This window comes from Pyrus communis, chromosome 3 (genome assembly GCF_041283825.1).
Source record: "Pyrus communis isolate YQ-2024b chromosome 3, ASM4128382v1, whole genome shotgun sequence".
NCBI classification, from domain to species: Eukaryota; Viridiplantae; Streptophyta; class Magnoliopsida; order Rosales; family Rosaceae; genus Pyrus; species Pyrus communis.
This window is the reverse complement of record NC_142567.1, coordinates 21,494,659-21,517,891: the sequence shown is the minus strand read 5'-3', so window position 1 is coordinate 21,517,891 and position 23,233 is coordinate 21,494,659. Positions and strand designations below refer to the sequence as shown.

The window sequence follows — 23,233 nt, the reverse complement described above, 5'->3', positions numbered from 1 at the left end:
ATGCAAGTAGTAAACTATCACTTCGATTGGTTAATAATGCAATCTATGAACACCCAACTTGTAATATAATAACTTCTGCAAACACTACGAAAATTTGCATGAGTTTTGAATGTGCTCTTGTCGAAAACGCTTAAATTGCTTGAATTCTCTCTAAACTATCGAATGAAATTTATTCTGGAATATGGTCTCTATTTATTTTTTGAAAAAAAAAAAAATCATTGATTACCGAAAATTTTGGATCAACGAAATAAATTTGTCACATCCCGGTCCGGGGCGGATCACTTCTCGGGTCCGCTCCACCACCGTAGCACGATATTGTCCGCTTTGGGCTTACCATTCCCTCACGGTTTTGTTTTTGGGAACTCACGGGCAACTTCCCAATGGGTCACCCATCATGGGATTGCTCTAGCCCCCTTCTCGCTTAACTTCGGAGTTCCTACGGAACCCGAAGCCAGTGAGCTCCCAAAAGGCCTCGTGCTAGGTAGAGATGGAAATATACATATAAGGATCACTCCTCTGGGCGATGTGGGATGTCACAAAATTAGTAGTCTAAAACTAATTCTCTCAAGTTTATGATTTTATTACACATACACATGTATAAATAATTAGCATTAATTGATATAAATATGCTCATCAATGTTTTTGTTAGAAATTGAACATTAGTCCTTATAAAAGATTAAAATTAAAAAAAAAACCTGGTGCTAGATTACATATTCAATTTAATCCTCTGAAGTGTACTTTTATCAAAATTTACATTCAATTTTTGTTATTTAATGTGTATTTTTATTTAATCTCTCCACATTAAAATTTTATTTTATTAATATGCACATATTTAGTTTTTTAATTATAAATGAATGTAAATGAGAAAATATTAAAAGAAATTTGTGATACAAAAATATATAAATACATAAGTGTATAGAAATGATTGTGCCAAAATATATAATTGACTTTTTTGTACCGAAATATTTGTACCTACATGATTGTAACAAAATATATTATAATGAACCTAAATGTATTATATTGAATTAATGTACCCAAATGTCAATACCGAAATGTATGTACCTAAATGTCAATATCGAAATGTACATACCTAAATATCAATATTGAAATGTATGTACCTAAATGTCAATACCGAAATGTATGTACCAAAATATACGTACCTAAATGTAGGTACCGAAATATAATATATTGAATTAATGTACCTAAAAATCAATCCTCAAATGTGTGTACCAAAATGTACCTAACGAAATGCATTATATTGACCGAAATGCATTATATTGAATCAATGTAATTATATGTTTGTACCGATGGATATACCGAAATATTCAAATGTATTAATGTACCTAAATGAAGAAAATAAAAAATTGTTATCGGAATATATATTATAAAAAAATTAGTTCCCTAAATGTAGACATTAAAATATATTATGATGAATGAAATAAAAATTAAATTTAAATGTAATTAATACATTAAAATAAAAATAAAAAGATAAATAAAACATCAAAATATAACTAATAAATGATATGATTAAATGTACTAGGGACTAAAATTGGATTTTAATCTTAGACAAGGTTATAGTCTAAAACTCATCTTTTTTAAGGATTAAAATGAAGTTTTCTATATTTTGTTTTACTTCCTCTGGTTATATACCTAAATGATAAAACATTAAAAAAGATAGTGACACATAAAAAAATGTAAATACATAAGTGTATTGAAAATATATTAAAATGAATTCATGTAATTAAATATCAATATTGAATTATATTATAATGAATTAATGTACCTATATGTTTGTAGCGAAATGTATGTGCCAACATGTAGGTACTGAAATGTATTATATTGAATTAATATATTTAAATGTCTGTACTAAATAGATATACCAAAATATATTAAATAATTTAATGCACCTAATAAATGAAGAATACAAAGTGTATCTGAATATATTATGTAAAAAAATTAGTTCACCTAAATGTCTACAACAAAATATATTATCATGAATGAAATGAAAATTAGAATAAAAAGTAATTAGTATATTAATTTTGGAATAAAAAAAATAAAACATCTAAAGATGATTGATAAATGAGTTGATTAAATGTATCAACGGCTTAGATTTTAATCTTACACATGATTTTAGTCTAAAATTTTCTCTTTCAAGAATTAGAATAAAGTTTTCTAATAAATTTAATATTACAAAAAAAAAAAAAGTCTAAAATTCATCTTTTTCGAGAATTGGAATAAGGTTTTCTAATAATTCCAATGATCTAACTTATTCTACCACACAATTACCGTTAAGAGCATCTCCAATGGGAGCCCAATTGCAAGAGCAATTGGATTCAATTGCCTTTGGACCCAAAAATGATTCTCCATTGGTGGAAAAATTGGGATGCAGTTCGCAAAAGGCAGCAACCCTACTGACTGGGCTTGCGCCCGCGTGGAGAAGGCCACGGGATGTCTGCAACAAACAAGGAGGGGTCCCGCCCCCCGCGCCCCCCCCCCCCCCCAACATGAACCCACCGAGCCTAACCGCTCTAATTTCATGCTACTACAGCCAAATTTCCAACGGTTTGTTGATTAGGACTGTTGGATTTCCAACAGTTAAAAAATGAAAATTTTGCAGCTCCACCACGTGGCACTTTGTGAGCCTCTGATTTCAAAAAATTGAAAATTCGACGATCAGGATTAATACAACTTTAAAAAATCCAAAAAGAATCATAAAAAAACCAAAAAAATTTAAAAATCCAAAAAACTTGCAAAGTTCTGACTTAAAATTCTTACAGAGTTCAACACACTTGCAAATTAAATATTTAAAATTAAACAAAATTCTACAACGACAATGACATTTGGGAATAAGATGAAGAAAACATTAAAAAATATATAAAATATATTTGTGAATAGTAATCACCCTTCCTATTCCTCCTTCCAACATGTGGACTTGCACAAGGCAATAAAATTGACATCACCCCACACTAATGGATGGAGATGCTCTAATAAAAAATGAATTTAACATAAACTAATAGATTATCCTTTTCAATATAATCAGTGGAGATGGTATATAACAAACACATGTTGCTAGAACCCTAATCTCTTTCTCTCTCTATGTCCCTCCCATCTGCAAAACATGTACACACTCTTGCACTAGAGTATATAAGAACACAATAGAGCGTAACTTGTTCACTAAACATCAGAATAAATTATTTCCTTCATCAATATATTCAAGTGACTTTTTCTTTGGTATCGATGGAAGTGACTAAAATTCGGATGTTTGTGACAGTACAAATATAAGGGGTAAATATATTACAAAAGAATATATACATCACCCGTTACCTGATATACAAGAAATTTCTGCAACTAAAGAAAACAAAACAAAAGAGAACACTTCCAAAGTACAAGCGCCCTACAAGACGAATTTTCTTTTACATGTTCATCACTAAGTAGTCTCCTCTATTCAAAGCACAAAGATGGTTAAAGCAAAGCTATCTTTCCACGGCCACTGCAGGCAAGGCATGATCGCGCAGAAGAGCATTTTGTGCAGTAGCTCCATTTCTTTGGAAGCCTGATATCATTTCAGAAGAATTTGTTGGAAAAAATGGAGTCTAATTGCTGTATAAATCACATATAAAAACAACAAATAATTTATGCTACGAAATAAACAATTTAATGCATACTCATAAGAAAACACAATGCTAATGCACATGACATTAGATTAGAACCATCTACATTAGATTAGAACCATCTAAAAGTCGGTCGAGGCAGATGTTAGACACTTTGTCCTTCAGACAATTTTACACCCAACTACGGTGCTCATGGTTGATTGACGCTTGTCTTTTAGAATACAACGACCATGTCCTTGTAATAGTGGCATTCCAAATCACAAGGCTCCAGTGAACCCCGAATGTGTTGAACTCTCTCAGACTCACTTAATCTCTAAATATGACATGACTCACATGAACATGTATGACTCAACTGAAAAAAAAATTGACAGATGACTTAATTTGATAGGCCTTTATATAGTTGTGGAAGTGACTCTTCGTAATAGTTGTGTAGTCTCATCTCTTCAATTAAAAGGCAAGGGTTGCACCTTCTCTTTAATTCAACAGTGACAACCCATCATATATAATTTCCATTCAAATAAAATAGTTAAATTAACTATGAATTAAATTTTCCAACAGAATTTAAGTGTTAATCGAATGAAAATGAGTGAGAAAGAGAAAGGTCCTAGAAGAAATGTGAGAGAAACTCAAAAGAAGTGTACATACCCTGCTGTGTATCGAGTGGCCATATTCTTAGAAGCCATTCTTGCCCTCTCAGCACTTTCGTCAGAGAGTTTCTTGAGTACAAAGCCTTCGCCTTTGCATTCAGGACATATACCAGAACCACGACAGGCTTCGCATATTTTCATAGGAACCTGCACTTCTGAAAAGGAGTTCATTTGGATAGATAGCTAGCTCAAGCATACGAAAAGAGATGTGACACGGTTATCATAATCGCCCTATCAGTACCTTTTCCGTTGGCATTGAATTGTTACATGTTCTATCAATTTCCATTCATTAAAGAAATGAATTTATGTCTTTGTAAATTATTACTTAGCTGGAGATAATGCTTCGTTGAGTTGATTTTTGTTGTTTTATAATTATGTACATACCTCAGCTTCTTCAGCAGCTTTGGTTCTCTTTGCAAGAACCGTAGCTGCTGTACCAACGACTGTAGCAGCAATCGCTATTGAAGCCACTGTTTCAGGTAGGGCAGAAGATACCAATGATGATTGTCTTCTTCTTTGCTCTCGTGGCTTTACATTGACTGAAGAACAAAAGTCACGGTCCAATCAATAAAGTGATCACTATCAGAAGAGAATCGTTCAACACTATAGACTATAGTCCTTGTATAGTTAAGAGAGTTATGAACTAGGTAAGTAATTTAACAAAGCTCTTGCTTGCTTATAGGGAATTGTCACAAAGTTGATTAGCAATTGTACTTCAATCAACACTAAGTACCAAAGTAAGTGGTATGCATTGCAGCTTGTGAATAATACAAAGAAAGAGTTAAGGCGTTAGTTTAAGGAATAAATTAACTTATACTTCACGTGGTAGAAACTAAAGGAAAGAAAGAAATTGAAACCATAACTCAAATATTTTCAGGTGTATTCCTGTTGTTTACTGGGATGAGTCAAATACATCAGCTGGTAGAAAACGCAGAGCACAATATTGGAATTTTAAGTTTAAAACAATGAAATAAAGGAGCTGGAAGCACATCAAGCTAAATGAAAATATACATGAAACGTCATATGAAATGGCCTAAACTTCCAAGTATGAGTTAGCATGAATAAACCGTTGACTTCGACAGAAATAAACTTCTCAATAAGAACAAGCAACCAACCCTATGTTGAAGAAATAAAAGATTCAAGACATTAACTTGCTATAAGCTTTACCATTATATACAGAACTATTTGTAGTCGAAGGAATACAAGAAAGAAATGCATGAATTCAATGATTTAAGCATACATAAAACCTTCGAATGGACTACTATATTTTTAGCCAAGAGAAAAAAGGACTAGCAAGTGATCAGAAACTAGAATTTTGATCCTTAATAATATGACAAAGAACAAACAAATGGAAATGTTATCATGTTATGATTGTAGTTTTCAGTTACACTTCTTACAAAAGCTCCTGCTGTGCATATTTCGTGTTAATTTATAGCTTATAAGCCTCAAATCCAGACAAAAGAAGAGGATAAATACAGTAAAACTGTTTATATATAGGTCTGATTATTCATTGTTTAACATCCCTAACTTCAAGCAACAGATTAGATCAGTGTTCCAAATCCCAATAGAGCTTACTTAACACTGTAGAAACAAGCACATGTCAAATTAGGTAAAAAAATCGTTCAACATGGCACCTGACTAGATAGCAATGTACATGATTCTACAATAGTTTCTGCATAAGATCTGACAGTGTCAGTTGGGTTGTGTGTACAGGGCAGGAACTAGCACGATTGATGGCCTAACACTTGGTTTGGTCCTCACAGCATTAGATGCCCCCTTGGGGCCGTGAGCATGCTGATTATTGGATCTATTAGGTGTTGCTAAACCTCTCTTAGTGTCGATTAAAGTTCTTCATTTTGGACCTTTGGTGACCATATGTACCAAAAAAGAAAATCAACAGTAGACACAATCAGATCCACCCAATATTAATAGAGAGAACCTTTGTTTAACTTTCACTCAAGATCAGGGCTGCCGACATGATACATGTGAGTGCTTCAGTGTCAAGAAGAAATCAACCCCACATCGAATGAAAAACCAATTACCTACACAAATGGTAGAATCTAATTATGGATTATTTTCAGATGTTTCAGGTTCCACCTTGCTTCCCACCAGCCATATTAAGGTTCAACCTAAATCCTAATCTCACCACCTTGCCTCTCCCCAACCCCATCTTACATTTTGAACTCCCGTCTACTTAAAAACGGCATTGCTCAGCAGAATCTCTGAACCCACATCAGCACAGGAAGCAAATACCCACACCCATCAAAAGCAAGTTACTGAAATAAAAAGCACTTATGCTCTCAGAGAAGAAAGCTGTATAACTTAATTTCGCATCCACCAAACCAACCAAGAAGCACCTCCCAGGAAGATCAATTAACTCACTTTCTTTAACCAACATTAATTTTTAAGTGTCCCCATTTATTGGCATGCCCAACAATAACTTGAATGACAAATCAGTAGAAAAAAGGATCATCTTTTATGTTAGTTTTAATTAGGATAACCCACGACAACAGCAACCAGCTTCCTCCATAAAGATTACATTTAAGGGCTTTTGGTGGAATAACCAAATCATTGGAACCCACTTTCGTAATCACTCTCAAATGCAGAATAAATTCTACAATAATGTCAATCTTTGTGGGCATTCTCCGTTCGTGGATTATCTCATTTTTCTCATTTCTATAACGCTTGCTTACCATCCTTTCCATTTTTAACAATGAGGTATTCTAAACTATTTTGATCTATATGAGGGAGAGCACACTGCTCTGACCAACTGATCTAACCTAGGTATGCCGGTTCCTTACCAACCATCTGCGCCAAGATTAAAATTCTAAAATAAAATCAATGATCAACAGCTTCACTTTCTATATAATGAACCACATGCATAAAATGGGAAGACATGCAGGTGCACAATAAATACATACATAGAGCTTAGAAATCTGAAGGTTTGATGCTTGAAATTAATCAAAGTTCGGGATATCTTACTCTTAGGAAGGTAAGAAAATGATATTTGGCGCACAGCTAACTCCATCGTTTACTGCGCTTCCGATCGAGTGAGTAAGGCAAAAACACCAGGCTTCTAGGGAGTATGATTGTAGTTCTGTTATCCTGACCACCTTATCTTGGCTGCTGGGTCTCGTCTTTATAACGCCCTTGGTTTTGCAGACAATTTCAGAAATGCCATTTTCTTTTTGGAGCTCAAAATCTGCATTTATTTGTGGTGGTAAATAAAACCATCTATCACCCACTCTCTCTCTTATTCTTATCCGAGACTGAGTTGTCTCGTCCCAAGACTCCATCCTCAGACCCAATTCACTCAACTCTCCTCCCTTCATCTCTCCTCCTTGAATCTCCTTTCCTCTCTCGCCGCCACCATCATCATCAGATTCGTCTGATTCGTTCTGTCTGATCATTTTCCGAAACCCTAATCCCCAATTCTAAGGTTTCCCCTCGCGGATCTCCCTCCATGTGGCTCCACTTTCGCCCTCCGCAGTCACCGCAAATGGAAATTCTAGTCCATTGAAATGGGAAATTAGGGTTTGATAGTCAGCAGGTGTGTGTATTTTGCGTCGTTGTGGGGGTGGTTTTTGGTGGCCATGGCTGCTTTGCAGAGAGTGGCGCAGTCCAGCGTGAGCACTACTGCGAGTAGTTACGGTTCGTGTAAAGGTGGTGGTGGTGTTTGTTCACCGCCTGCCGCCATTGAAATGGCAATTCCCGATCGGTTTCCGGCAGGCTTGAGGGTTATACTGGTCGACGACGACACCACGTGCTTGAGGATTCTTGAGCTGATGCTCCTCCGGTGTCTCCCCTAGGGTATGCCGTTGATCTTCTAGCTAGGACCTCAGTGATTGGATATGCTTATACTTTATTTGGTTCAGATTCTCGGTTTTTATGTCGAAAGTTTCGATAGATAGATGCTGTTTGTTTTTGCCTATTCTCAGTTTATAAATTATATATATAAAAAAAAATTAAAAATTAAAAAGTTGGTCCCGCGGGGCGGGGCGGGACAGGTCCAGTAAATAACAGACCAGGTTAGATCCGATTCCAAAACTACCCGGACCGTCCTGTCCTGTTACTGTTTAAAACTGGTAAGGTCGGTTCCTCCAAAATTATTTTGGAGCCCGTGCCCAGCCCTAGTAGGAAACTGGTGAAGATGGGACATTTGTGACTCAATCATACATTAAGGATCTGTATTCTAATTATTTCAATATTAAAATTTTAATTTAAGTTTCTACTTTTTAGTTTTGATTTTAACAAAAAATGGTAACTATTCAGGTATGAAATTTTATTAGGGTTCTAATTATGAAAAACTGAAAACTAAAATTAATTATGACTGAGAAGTTGAATTACTCGTCGAAAAAGTTTTAATTTTTAACATGTACAAATCTTTATATTTTTCCTTTAATTCTGATCCATTCGTTGGTGGGGAAACTATCCAAGGCCACTTACCATGAGTAAATGTATTAATGATGTATTGACGTTCCTCATGTTTGTTGTGCTCCAAATCCAATGTTTGTACTTGCGCAGTTATTATGACCATGGGACATGTGTGATTATCTTCGACCCAAAAATACAATCGAAAAGAATCTCATACATTTTAAATTTCAAAAATGTCTCTACTTGTGTAACATGGAACATTCCACAGCACTCATCTGTTCTTGCCAGATCGTATAAAAAACTACCTTAATTATTGGTGTCACGACACTTTTATACCATCTTTTAAAATTGACAATGTCATATCTCATATTTAGAATTTGGTCCAATGTTATACCTTCCGTTACTTGGCCGTTTACTTTTCAGTTAAATGTTGACGTGGCTTGATTTGTGACTCATTTTTTTATTAAAAAATTAAAAAAATATTATTAAAAATTAAAAAAATTTTTTAATATTTTTTAAAATAATAAAGAAAAGTATAAAAAAAAAATCCCTCTGTGTCCCCTCCCCTCTCTCTCTCCCCAACTTTATCTTCTTCCCTTCCTCATCTTCAACCAAAAAACAAAAAAAATAAAAATAAAAATTGGAAACCCATCAACTCGCTCTGGGGAAGAAGAAGGAGAAGGAGAAGGAGAAGGAGAAGAAGAGGAAGAAAGAAATTTTTTATTTTGAAAACCCATCGATCCCCCCTGTGGAAGAGCAAGAAGAAGCAGAGGAAGGAAAAAAAAAAAAAATCCAACCCAACCCAGTTCGCGCCCCCCTGCAACCCAGAAAAAAGAAGAAGGAAGAAGAAGAAGAAGAATAAAAAAAAAAAAATTCAACCCAACCCAGTTCGTGTACCCTTTGCAACCCAGAAAGAGGAAGAATGAGAAGAAAAAGAAAAAAAAAAAAAAATCCAAAGTGAACCCATTTTGTCCCCACGCCGCCCACCCCCCCCCTCCCAAAACCCAACCCCCTGCCAACCCCAAATCCACAACTCTCATCCATTCTTCACATCCTCTTTCGCAACCATCCTCCACCTTCTCTGCACACCCATCTTCCCGTCGACAAGATCTGGTTTATTTTTTATTTTTTATTTTTTTTCCTTCTGGGTTGCAGGAGGGAGAAGAGGGGATGGGGAGGGAGGACGACAAATTGAGAGTGGGTGCGGGGGAAGACAAATTGGATTTTTTTTTTTTTTTTGGGTTGCAGGTTGGGGGAAGAAGATGGGGAGAAGAGAGAGGAGGGGGATGGGGAGGGATGAACTGAGAGGGTTAAATTTTTTTTTTTAAACTTTTTATTATTAATTTAATATTTAAAAAATATTAAATACTTTTTTTTAGTTTTTAATAATATTTTAATGATTTTTAAATAGAAAGTGGGCCTCGAATCAAGTCATGTCAGCATTTAACTGAAAACTAAACGGTCAAGTAACGGAAGGTATAACATTGGACCAAATTCTAAAGATGAGGTATGATATTGTCAATTTTAAAAGATAAGGTATGAAAATGTCGTGACACCAATAATTGAGGTAGTTTTTTGTACTTTACCCCTTAAATTTAGATGTTCGAGTTTACAGCTTATTTTCTACTTAGTATTTTATTGTCAAAACTGTTGTAGGCGGGGATAAGAAAAGGTGTCTAATACTAGACGAATAGTTATTCTCAAACCAACTTTTGTTACCAACAACAGCAAAACCAAACACAAACACCACCCCCCAAAAAAAACCACCACCCCCATAAATAAATAATAATAAAAAATAAAAAATAAAAAAACTTCTTCAGGGTGTGCCATTTTACGATAGAGACTATAGTGAGTCCAATTAAAAGTTGTTGTGTCACATGATGCAAAAGATTTGCGTTGATGGCAGCATGCAAATTAATCCTTACTTTCATAATTTACATTACTGTCTAATTTATTACTGATAAAATACATTAATTTCTTCCCACTTGTTTCATAAATCTGATATAAATTTTTAGGCAGTAGCATTTTATTTGTTGGGAGAACTACAAAAAATATGGGCACTGCGCTTAATAAATTATTTGTGCCCTTTGAAGCCAAAGACCACCAACGTATGTGCCGATAGACCAATAGCAACAGTGCAACAACTATAATATTGTTTGTGCCCTCTATAGGCGTGCCCTTTGGTAATAAGGCACAAGATTGCTTTTGTGCTCCTAAAGAAAGCACCAATAACAACCTATTTGTGCCTTAATTTTGACAAGCATGTCAAATGAAAGACAATCATGCGCACAGTTTTCAAATTGTGCCCAATTGGTTCTATTTGAAAAAAAAAAAAATTTGAAACAAAACAAAAAATTCTAAATTTTCATAAAATAAAAAAATCCCACAATATACATGTATTTCAATTATTTTCCACAAATCCCACATATTTACAACTAGCTTTTCTTCAGAATCCTATCCTCTTCTACTGCAATCATTGGACCCAAGTTCTTCATGCAATGTAACTTTAACCACATTCCCTTGTTGCCTATAAGGAATCTTAGTAAAAAGTGTAGAGTAAGAAATATTTATACATTACAAATAGCATCCATTTTATCAAGATTATCACATGCAAACCACTTTGATCTTCCAGGGAATTAAGGACATAATGACATTAGCAATTATTGAAAAACCAACCTAAGTGCACTTGACATATATATTTCCCTTACCGTGAGCCATTTGATCATTCTCAGCATCAGCCAATAGATCCTTAACATTTTTCTCAATTTCACAACTGAACTTGGCCAAAACTTCAGGGCCATTAACAATCTAGCACAGTTCACAAAAAACAGAAATCTCATCAATCACCAATGCAGATAACAACTAACTTATATAAGGATATCCAAAATCATGCAGAGATGCTCAAATAGCTTTGGAACCTTAAAATAATGTACTAGCATCAAAATAATGTGTTAAATCGGCATGGTTCAATGTTTACAGCTGGCATAACTTAATCAATTCATTACCTAAGCCTACTATGAAAAATAAGAATTCATGATTGTAACAATGAATATCTAGTTCTTAATTTCATCTCAGTATCATGTATCATCAATGTTGGAACCCCCATTTGTCCAACATCGGATAGAGGGAGAAGAGAAGAGTACTTTAAATAGAATTACACCACTCTAATTAACGTCAAGGCCTTTTGTGATAAAACCCCACACCTGAGGGATTGAGCAGGTGGTAAAGTGGGGACAGTATTGGTGTTGTTGGAGTGGGCCCTTAGCCCGTCTACCTAAAAATTCCACAATAATACAATAGAAATGTGATTATTGTTGGCGTGAGTCAACAATAATACAATAGGAATGTAATTGTGTTTCCTAGTTTGGTTATAACTCTCTGATGTGATATAAAATAACACACAAATTAAACCCACTTTTTGATAGTTGTAGTATGTGAAAGTAGAGATCGTTATAGGTCGGGGATTAGGAGGGCTGCTAATCTACACAAATTAAACTCTAAATCACTAAACTAGACTCAAAAATAGAAAACTAAACTTAAACTGACACAAAACAAACTAAGCTGACTCAAATAACTCAAAACAAGCACTAAGGGGTGATTTGGAGGAAAATCTAACTAAGTTGACTCAAAACATGAAAGGGGGGTTTGTTTGGATGAAAATTGACTTAAAACTAATAAGTTCCAGAACTAAGTAAAGGTTGCACGAAATTAAGGTGAAAGGCTAGCTAGAGGGTTCTTCTCCACACATGACACATATGCAACACAAATCGATTTCCAGTTATTATTCCTATAAACCATGAATGACAATGCCCCAAATTAATTGTGAACTACACAAATTAACTCTCAGATTTTCCTAATTTCATTGAATTGGACTCAGCAACGCAATCAAATTATTCTTATCAAGTTCCCTATATGAACTACATGATAGAGATACATATCAAAGATCATTAAGTTCTATGAAAATCATAAGCATTGACAAGGCATTTGTAACTATGAACTACATGATACTCCTGCCATGGATTTACTTAACACAATCATGACTAGTGATTTCCACTACTTATAAATATAAGTTCATAACTATTAGGTGAAATTCACTTATATTTTAGCATCAGATTCATGCATGCAAACTAACTGTGCACCCTTAATCAACATACAAGAATGAGTTATCAATCAAACAGATAAGTAAATCGCATTCATGTTTTACGAAACAATAACTAGAAGAAATCAATTCATATCACATATATGTTCATGGCTTTGAATTCACCTCTAACTAAAATGAAATTAGTTCTACATGTCCATCATAATTAAAAACCAAATTAAAACAAACATTGGACTAAAACTAAGGATAAAATACACCTAGAAACACTGCAGTACTCCAATGACCTTGGATGGCAGGCATGGCTCCAAGCTTCTTCTTCTCCTTCGTTCCTTGCAAAGCTGCGATAGATGTGTATTTTTCTCTCTGGAATTCTCTCCAAAACTCCCTCTTTGTGCGGCAGATATGCTATGTATTTATAAGGCTAGGGTTTCACGGCAGAAATCCTTGGAGGACAGGGATAGGGTAAGGCAAATTTGTATTGGAAAAATGATTAGTTACATGGCAGAAACTAGGAAGAATAAGGAGAGGGTGTGGTAGATTCTAGGGCTTTTAGAAAGGGGGTGTTGTGGCAGGTTTCTAGAAGGACAAGGGATAAGGCATGCGACACCAATCTAGGGCAGAGAATAGAGCTTCTAGAACCAAATATTTAGGTGATTTAATGTGAAATTGATTCCCCTTTGTAGCTGGAATAAAGGTAGGAAAAGATTAAGATAGGATAAGATAAGATAAGGTTTGGATAAGATTTGGATAATGTTCATTCTTTTTAGCTGATTCCTTATCTTCAATGTCTTGAATCAAATCTTCCAGATGTTAAGCACATTCCTAGCCTCTTTTGATCTTCAAAAACATCCATCCACCTTGCTCCATGCATGTGCTATCCATTCCAAGCCTAAAACTACTCTAAAATGCTCCAAATTGCCTTTTCTTGCTAACTTTGCCATTTGGACCTACAAACACACGAAAATAGCTTAAATCACTATAATAAATAGAAACTAACGCACTAAATGCAAGGAAACAAGCTAATAAAGTCGTATAAATATGTTCCTATCACTCTCCTTTTATGTCTTTAATATTCCTTGTAGTACAAGGATTGAGTATGTATATATATGTGTTGCCTCCTATAAGAGATGAATATAGAGAAATATATTGAAACCCTAAAATTAATTTTATCTTGGCATCATAATAGGTTTCGCCCTATCTCATTCTCTAAATCCTATCCCTGTTCACTACTGTTTTCAGTGCTTCACTTTGTTGTCTGCGTAACAGCCATTGAAACCAAGCTCAAAAGTCTCGAAACAAGAGACCTTTATTAAAATCCCAAACCCAGGTCTCGAAACAAGAGACCACTAGACTCGTTACAACCCAAGCTCCCAAAGCATATAAACCTAAACTAGCAAACCGTGTGTCTTGAAGCAAGAGACACCACTTATTGGAAAAACCAAAAACTAGAAATCTAAAGCAAAGTTGGTTCCATGGCTGACAACCAAATGTTGGTTCCAATCTCCAACGAAAAAAAACATGGGTTGGTTGATTATGAAGGTCACAAAATAATTGGACAACAAGGTCCACTTCTAATCCACAACCTAATTGGGCGGCAAGCATGTGAACCTGGTGCCCGAAATCTAAAAGGGCAGCAAGCAATTGATAGAGTCTCTATTGGAACCCGCCTAGCCCACCAGTGAAGACTCATGAAGACTGGAGCTCGAACCCAGACAATCCGAGCCCACAACTGTCTCTATTGAATTTGATTGCTTCTTAAGGGCAATCAGATGATCCAGGTAACTCTGGCACAATTTTGATTGCATCTGTTGATGTCGATACAAGTTGGATTATTAACTCCGGAGCCACTGATCATATGACTTATGATCATACTTTATTTAACTTTACAACACCATAACCTCGGGATAGTATTGTCACTGCTAATGGAGGTGTTGCCCCAGTTACAAGAGCCGGTTCGATTGCACTCAATCCTACTCTCCCCTTACACATTTGCTTACTTGTTCCCACACTCTCTACCCATTTGTTATTTATGGGACAGGTCACCGAGCAATTAGACTGTGTTGTGCAAATGTTTCCGTCTTTCTGTTTACTTCAAGATATCCGAACTTAGGCGATCATTGGGCGTGGTACTAAGAGTAGGGGGTTGTACTATGTTGATGATATTACACAAGGTTGTGTTCATCAAGTTCAAGGTCGTGATAGTGGAAAGTTAAAGACTATTCAGTTGTGGCATCGTCATCTTGGTCATGCTTCCTTCAGTTATTTTCAAAAATTACTTCCGTCATTATTTGGTAATATTTCAGATTCTTCGTTAAAGTGTAATGTTTGCACATTAGCCAAAAGTCATCGAGCTTTTTATCCCCCAAGTTTTCATAAAAGAACAATTCCGTTTGAGTTAATTCATTCTGATGTGTGGAGGCCATCTTCGGTTACTACTCAACATGGTGTGCATTGGTTTGTAACATTTGTTGATGATTGCACTAGGATGACTTGGTTGGACCTTATGAAGAATAAAAGTGATGTGGGTGACATCTTCAAAGCATTTTATCACATGGTCTATGCTCAGTATTCACTCCCTGTTATAGTGCTTTGGTCAGACAACGATGGTGAGTATCTTAATCAGGATCTTTCTCAGTTTTTTACGGAAAAAGGGCATTCTTCATGAAAATCTGTGTCCTCAGACCCCACAACAAAATGGAGTTGCCGAATAAAAAAATCAGCACATCTTCTTATTGGTAGTTGTGCACCCAAGACATATTGGGCTGATGCAGTCACTTATGCTATTTATATCATGAACTAAATGCCATCGCGTGTTCTCTCTTTTAAAACCCCCTTAGCCGTGCTTGCTGATCATGTTTTGCTCCCTTCCACTCTTCATCTCGAACCCTGGGTTTTTGGTTGTGTGGTATATGTTCATCTTCACAAAAATCAAAGAAGTAAACTTGATCCATGTGCGATGTGGTGTGTATTGCTTGGCTTTAATCCTTAACAAAAAGGCTATAGATGTTATTATCTATCCACTCGACATACGTACATCACCATGAATGTTACCTTTTCTAAAGATGAATTATTTTTTCTTCCCAGCCATACTCCTCAAGGGGTGAAAACCTCTGGTGAAGATTATGGCTAGTTCGATATTATGCCTACTATTTCTGTAAATAGCCCAAACGGGCCTTTAGACCAAATTGGCTTAGATGCTGCTGATGAAACTGGCCTAGATGAAGCTAACTGTGACTGCCCTGATGAGTGTGCTGACCATGGCAGAGGAAATGGGCTAGGACTGTGATGCTTGCCCAAGTGGGCCGCATGTTATACCCAACGAGAATAATGATGGGTCGCATGTAAACGCTGCTGTCTTAGCCCAAATTATGATGCTGCTGCTGTTTGCCTATATGCAGCTACCAGCCTAAGTGGGCCAAATAGAAATTCTGGTGTTGGTCCGAGTACCCCAAATTTAAGTAATAGTTCCAGTGAGTTAGAAGACAGTAACAACTCCCTCACACTTCAATGGATATTCCCAAGGTAAGTACTCACTCGGGAACCATCTTATATGTTGCCTCTCGACAAAATCGAGGAAAACCGCTAGACAGGTACTCTCCAGAAAGAAATGTGTGGTATTCCATTTCAAACTATGTCTCTACTCATTGACTTTCACCGAAATATTATGCATTTGTTTAGCAAATAGAAACCATCAAAATACCCACCAGAGTGGAGGAAGCTTTGAAAGATTCGAAATGGACAAAAGCAATGCAAGTTGAAATGGTAGCATGACAAAAGAATAATACATGGAGTGTGGTCTGACTTCCTAAAGGAAAGAAATCAGTGGGGTGCAAGTAGGTGTTCACTATTAAACATAAGGCAGATGGAACAATTGATAGATACAAGGCGAGGCTAGTGGCCAAAGGTTTTACCCAAACCTTTAGGGTTGATTACGAGGAGACCTTTGCTCCTGTTGCAAAAATGAATACCATTAGAGTTTTATTATCTCTTGTTGCGAACCATGGCTAGCCTTTGAGACAGTTTGATGTTAAAAATGCTTTTCTACATGGTGATTTAGAGGAAGAGGTGTACATGGATATTCCACCAGGTTATGGTGCTGCGAACTCCAGTGGGAAAGTGTGTAAACTTCGGAAGGCATTGTATGGCCTTAAATAGTCACCCAGAGCATGGTTTGGATGGTTCACCCAGGCAATGAAGAAGTATGGGTATAGACAGGGAAACACAGACCATAAGTTGTTCATCAAACGCAAGGATGGCAAGGTAACTCTGCTTATCATAAATGTAGATGATATGATTGTCACAAGTGATGATACAATGGAAATCAAACGTCTGTAAGGGCATTTGTCTTCTGAGTTTGGGATGAAAGATCTTGGAGGACTTTAATACTTCTTGGGATTTAAAGTGGCTAGGTCTCAGGAAGGAATATACTTATCTCAGAGAAAGTATGTATTGGACCTTTTGTCTGAAACTGGTATGTTAGGGTGTAAACCAGTGGATATACCTATGGTGCAGAATCATCATCTAGCATTTTATCAGGATCAAGTCCTAGTGAATAAAGAAAGGTATCAAAGATTGGTAGGGTGATTGATTTATTTGTCATTTACAAGGCCAGATATTGGTTACGTAGTAAGTGTGGTGAGTCAATTTATGCATGCTCCTAGTGAGGATCATATGGCAGCAGTAATGCGGATTATGAGTTACTTAAAAGGAGCTCTAGGAAAAGGGTTGATGTATAGAAAGTATGGGCATATGTAGGTGAAAGGGTATACCGATGCAAATTAGGCTAGAAATATCACTGATCGACGGTCTACGTCGGGATACTTAACATTTATAGCTGGTAATCTTGTGACATGGAGAAGCAAGTAGCAAAATGTGGTGGCAAGGTCTTTGGTCGAGGCTGAGTACAGAGGAATGCCACATGGTATTTGTGAGCTTCTATGGCTTCAAATTCTACTCATTGAGATAGGGTTTAAACCAAAAGGTTCTATGTTGTTGTATTGTGATAATCAAGCAGCACGGGAGATAGCTAACAATCCGGTGCAGCATGATAGGACCAAACATGTTGAGGTGGATATAAATTTTATCAAAGAAAAGTTGGATGTTAAGTTGATTGACATTCCGTTTGTGAAGACAGAAGAACATTTAGTAGATATTCTAACTCATGCAGTTTCTGCAAGAAGGTTTCAAGACTCACTTGACAAGTTGGGCCTAGGTTATATCTATACACCAAATTGAGGGAGAGTGTTGGCGTGAGTCAACAATAATACAATAGGAATGTAATTGTGTTTCCTAGTTTGGGTATAACTCTCCTTTTATGTCTTTAATATTCCTTGTAGTACAAGGATTGAGTATATACATGTGTTGCCTCCTATGAGAGAAGAATATATAAAAATATCTTGAAACCTTAAAATTAATTTTATCTATCAATTGGTTTAGTCTTATTTGAAATTACGTCTGAAACATAGAAAAATAATCATTCAAACGAAAATAACAAATTCTTAGTCCTAAAAGAATTGCAACTCTCAAAAATTTGATTATTAAAGAAAAGGTGGATCAAACTCCAAAACTTTGGTTCTTTCCCGTTCAACATCTTTCCGATTTGACGAGCCATGAGAGAAAGAAAAAAAAGAGGCCATAACACAGTAGTTTGAGAAAAAAGAAAGCATCAAATGTTGTGTAATGGATATGATCCAAAGTCCAAACACATCCAAACTCATACATGCATAATGTTCGATCTTTTTCTTTCTTTTGAAAATTTGACTCTGAAACTTTCCAAAATATTAAAACGCTTTTAATCATTTCATTAACTGTGTTTATTAAGCACTGTAAGGATACTAATACAAAAGATAGAAAATTAAATATCATGAATAAAACCTAGTTATATTTCATGTAAGGCTCGAAATACCTTATGTAGGACTTTTATATCTCAAGTATAAACATTAGCAAGCTGTAAGAAACTTCACTCCATTTATCTCATTCCACAGAGTACTTGTAAGTTACAACATTGTAGGTACACATTTGTACCTGAGAACTATTCAACTGAGCTTCTGTTGTGGGTCGAGCGGTATAAATGGTAAATATCACATTATCATTCAAGACCAAAAATATGAGCCCTTTTTCAATCTCTTTCCGAAAACTCAAAAGGACTCAATTTCAGAACGGTTTTTTTTTTCACCCAAATGCACATTTGGGTTTCATTACTCTCCTCGCATCAATTTAAAAGGTACATAATTTCCAGTTTCATGTACAAATAAGATAATTATCACAAATGTTGCCAATCTAATCAAATAATAAATGTAAAGACAAATACCAAAGCATTTGAAAACATACGCAGATAAAAAAAAATCCAAGAACAAAATTGATGAAACGAAATAGGTCCGAGTGAATGGAAAGGAAAAAACAAAGGATCAATTCCACTTTAAAGAAACACGGTATAAAAAAAGACCCGTTTATGAAACTTATTATCTGGATGGGAATCAAGAACAAGAAAATTCAAAGTTAGAAATATTAAAAAAAAGAAAAAATTAATAAAAAAATGAATACATAAGATACATACACTAAAAGATAAGAAGAAATTCGACCGCCCCCTACATATTTGATACCCTCTCCTACGAAAAAACTCGCAATATAGACTCCATTTGTAATTCCATCAATTATTCGTCTATCAAAAAAATGAGTTAGTTCAGCCAATCTTCTTAATGCCACACTACAGGGAAAATTTACGCACGGCCTTGACATCATTGGAACAAGCCCAAAGGTAGTGCACACATTGTAACCTGCAATTACCGCTTTATTCACTTTAGAAATTAAATGCAGTCTTCCAACGTAGAACAATTTTAAATCCAAATTAGACGAGAAAGGCTTCACACTCTCCTACAGAGTTCCATCACTTAGACCCCAACAACATTGGCATGTTTATATTACATCTAAAGCCTAATAATAACTATCAAACCCACATTTCTTTTTATTTTCTTTATAAAACAAACGTATAGACAAATCAAACGAATTTAAGCAGAATCTCAAATTCAAGCACCAAATAATTAGTGGGAAAAAAAGTGAATCACTTACTAGGTTCCCTGAGGAGACGTTGAGTTTCCCAGATCTGAGAGGAGTCCGTGTTGCGGTGGTTGTCCAACTGATAGACGACATCCATCAGCGGAGTCTGAGAGAGGCAGAGATGGGTTTGTTTAAATATGAACCAGATCAAATTCCCTTTTGATTATAACTGTTGGGGCCCAAAAGTGTCACACACCAAGCCAATCAAGTCTCAAGGTCCAATTGTCATGCAAAGACTTTCTCAAAGCCCAAGTCCACCTCGACCTAAAAGTCCCCCAACATAAATTGGCGACTCTGCTGGGGATAAGTTGTAATCTTCATTCAATGGCTCCCAGATCCAGAAGAAACACTACCAAGAGTGGCAATGCCTCAGACGCAGGCGAGGATGCTTCCCGACTATATTAGTCTCAACATGAAGGCTAACGCTAGGAGAGCTAGGAAAACCTAGACGAATACGACATACTGGACATTATTGCAGCCATTCATGCCTTGGGTGAAGCCCAAAAACAAATTGTTACGTTTGTAAAAGAGTTGAAAAACTTAACCCCGAAGCCAAGCGAGAAAACCAATGACAAGGATTGCACGCCCAGGGAAAAGGTTTCTTAGGAGAAGTTAGCTGCTGATGTAGGCAAGGGTCCTGAGAAAGCACTATCCTTTATCACTCAGGAAGACGCCATAGCCATGCTCGAAAAAGAGCTGCACAGAAGCTCAGAAGACTGGAAATATGTTCTTGAGCCACCATATCCAACCAGCATTCTCCACATGCCATATCCTAAAGGATACGAGACTCCCAACCTTGTTCTCTTTGACGGGAGGAAGGGTAGCCCTAAGGAACATATAAGCCATTTCATTGATGCTTTAGGTCCTTATGCTAGTAACTGCAACCTCCATCTCAGGGAGTTCTCGAAAAGCCTAACTGATTATGCCTATACTTGGTACAAGACCCTTGCATCAGGTTCCATCCAGACCTGGGAAGAACTAACGGGAAGGTTCTGTAAAATGTACTTCCAGCATGAGGAAAGGGTCATGACAACTCAGCTCAACAATACACGCCAAAGGCATGGGGAAGATCTGCCCTTGATGGCTATGATGAGAAAAACGAGGAAGCTCTTATAGAGATTTGTATCAGCAACATTGTAGCTGACTACAAGTTTATTTGGAGAACATTGGTATCACCCAGTTCTCGAGGCGCATGGATGCAGTAAGGAAGACCAGCTTGTCGATCAAGCCTTCCATAGGGAAATCCTGGAAGATTGACAAAAAGGAAGCTCAACATGCCTTAGCCGTGGATGACAAATCTGATTACAACCCATGAAAAAGGAAGGAAACGAAGAGCGATTAGGAAACCTATCCTCCACTAGCATGTAGGGATGAGCAATTCCAAGCTATCTTTGATACCATGCTTGCAGATGGGGTCAACAAGCTACCTTAACCGTACAAAACCCCTTCTAGGGAACACAAAAATGATCATAGGTATCGTTGTTACCATCAGTATGTAGGACATCCCTCTATTGTATGCCAAACTTTGCGAAAAATTCTCCATTAAAAAATCCGTGAAAGAACGCTAGAGCTGTCATGCAAGACGTAAGCCATAGACATTGACCTTATACCGAAAAGCTGAGGGAAGGAGTGGGTAGCTGTCATTACACGCTCCGGAGATGACAATGATTACCATCCATGGATTTGCGATCCCAAGCCACCGGAAGCCATTTAGGAACCTTCCAGGAGAAGAGTTACTGGTGCAAATACTCCAAGCCACAGAGCTATGATACACCATGGCCTCAAGCTAAAGGGTGGGGAGATAAGGATGCAAATCTCATGGATTTTGCCCCAAGCCTAAGTGACGATGACTTCACCATCGATATCCCAGAAGAATACAATAAGGAAGCCGCGGAAGAGCATCTATTCAACCAGGAAATGATGGTTGTGACTTTGTACAACCGACCCAGTTGAGCGTTACCTTTCCCTAGGGCAAGGGCCCACTGCAGCACAGGTAATTTAGGAAAACTCGAAGTTCAAATCCCTCTTTGACTAGCTTGAATATGGCTCTGAAGCAAGAACTGCTATTGCTGAAGCTCTTATGCATGTTTCTGAGGATCATGGCTCTCAATGTTATGCTGCCCAATCGCAAAGGGCTTTCCTCGAGAATAACAATGCCATTATCTTCATTGACAAAGACATGGAAGTGGTTTTCCCTGACCACTGAAGGTCACTGTACCTGGAAGGACATATCAATGATGTGTTCATTAGGCAAGCTTTGGTAGACACTGGTTCCTCCGTTAACATTCTGCCCTTGGTAGTACTTACTGCATAAACTATAATGACTTGATAACTATCCTATTGAGAGGTGTCAATTGCATGGCAATATAAAGCACACATCCACAAGGTAGCTTCACATAGTCAGCATATATATGTGCCCTCTAAGCACATAATCCTTCTTTCCTATAACAATTTGGATTGGTAAAAATGATAGCTAGCCACGTAGACATAAATAGGATGAATGGTAATTCACCTCAGCTAAGAGTTGGATAGGGATAAAATCACAGTAGTAATATTACCTAAAATAAACTCTAAAAATACGGGATCTCACAAGTGTTTCCCGATGGCCGCGTCGTTTACCGCTTATGACAAGTTGGGGGCCTAACCACATTGAGTGGGAAAGCCTCAAGTATGTAGACACTACACACCAAGAAAATGAAGTTCCCAAGGAAGTTAAAGACATGCCTACACATGTTGCCGAGGACGAATCCATGCAAAAAATTATGCATACGCCAAAATGCATGCATGATGAATCCATTGCAGTGGCAGAAAAGCTTGAGGAGGTAAACCTAAGTGATGATCTCTCTATGCAAAATTTGATTTCTATTAGTGTGTACTTAACTATTGAGGAAAAGAAAGAACTAGTCAGCCTGCTAAAGGAGTTCAAATACCTCTTTGCCTAGATCTATGAAGAGATGCCAAGCCTTGACCCAAACTTAGTGTGCCACGCGCTAAATACACAGTTTGCAATCAAGCCCATGTGGCAACAAATGAGGAATTTCCACCCAGAAATAGAAGCTAAAATCAAAGTTGAAGTAGAAAAGCTCATTGCAACCAGATACATCAAGCCTATCAAGCACCTTCTTTGGCTAGCCTACATCGTCCCTGTAAAGAACAACACTGTTTAAATCTGGATTTGCTTCAATTATCGAGATCTCAATGCAGCATGCCCAAGAGACGAGTTTCCACTACCTAACATGGACATCATGATCGATTCAACCTCACGACAAAGCCTGATGTCTTTCACGGATGGCTTCAGTATGTACAATCAAATCAAGATGTCTGCCAAAGATGTTGAGAATGCAGCTTTCCGCACGCCATTTGGAAACTTTTACTACAGAGTCATGCCATTTGGACTAAAAAATGCAGGTACCACATATCGAAATGGCTACTATTACTTGACTTCG

At 36.7% G+C, this 23,233-nt stretch overlaps 1 protein-coding gene across 1 annotated transcript; it reads right to left on the bottom strand.

Annotated features, from left to right (window-relative positions):
* Positions 1-3,244: 3,244 nt before the first annotated feature.
* Positions 3,245-8,160, bottom strand: LOC137716216 (uncharacterized). Its single transcript, XM_068455636.2, has 4 exons — positions 7,241-8,160; positions 4,643-4,797; positions 4,257-4,405; positions 3,245-3,553 (listed from the first exon to the last, which is right to left on the bottom strand). The coding sequence occupies exons 1-4, from the start codon at positions 7,284-7,286 to the stop codon at positions 3,463-3,465; spliced, it is 441 nt and encodes a 146-aa protein (XP_068311737.1). The 5' UTR covers positions 7,287-8,160; the 3' UTR covers positions 3,245-3,462.
* Positions 8,161-23,233: the final 15,073 nt, after the last annotated feature.

Bases quoted from the DNA above. Each gene is read 5' to 3' on its own strand.
- LOC137716216 (XM_068455636.2), bottom strand. From the start codon at position 7,286: ATGGAGTTAGCTGTGCGCCAAATATCATTTTCTTACCTTCCTAAGA. The intron at 4,406-4,642 runs GTATGTACATAA...TCAGAAGTGCAG, and splicing joins AAGCTGCTGAAGAAGCTGAG to GTTCCTATGAAAATATGCGA. The intron at 3,554-4,256 runs GTATGTACACTT...AAATGATATCAG, and splicing joins GCCACTCGATACACAGCAGG to GCTTCCAAAGAAATGGAGCT.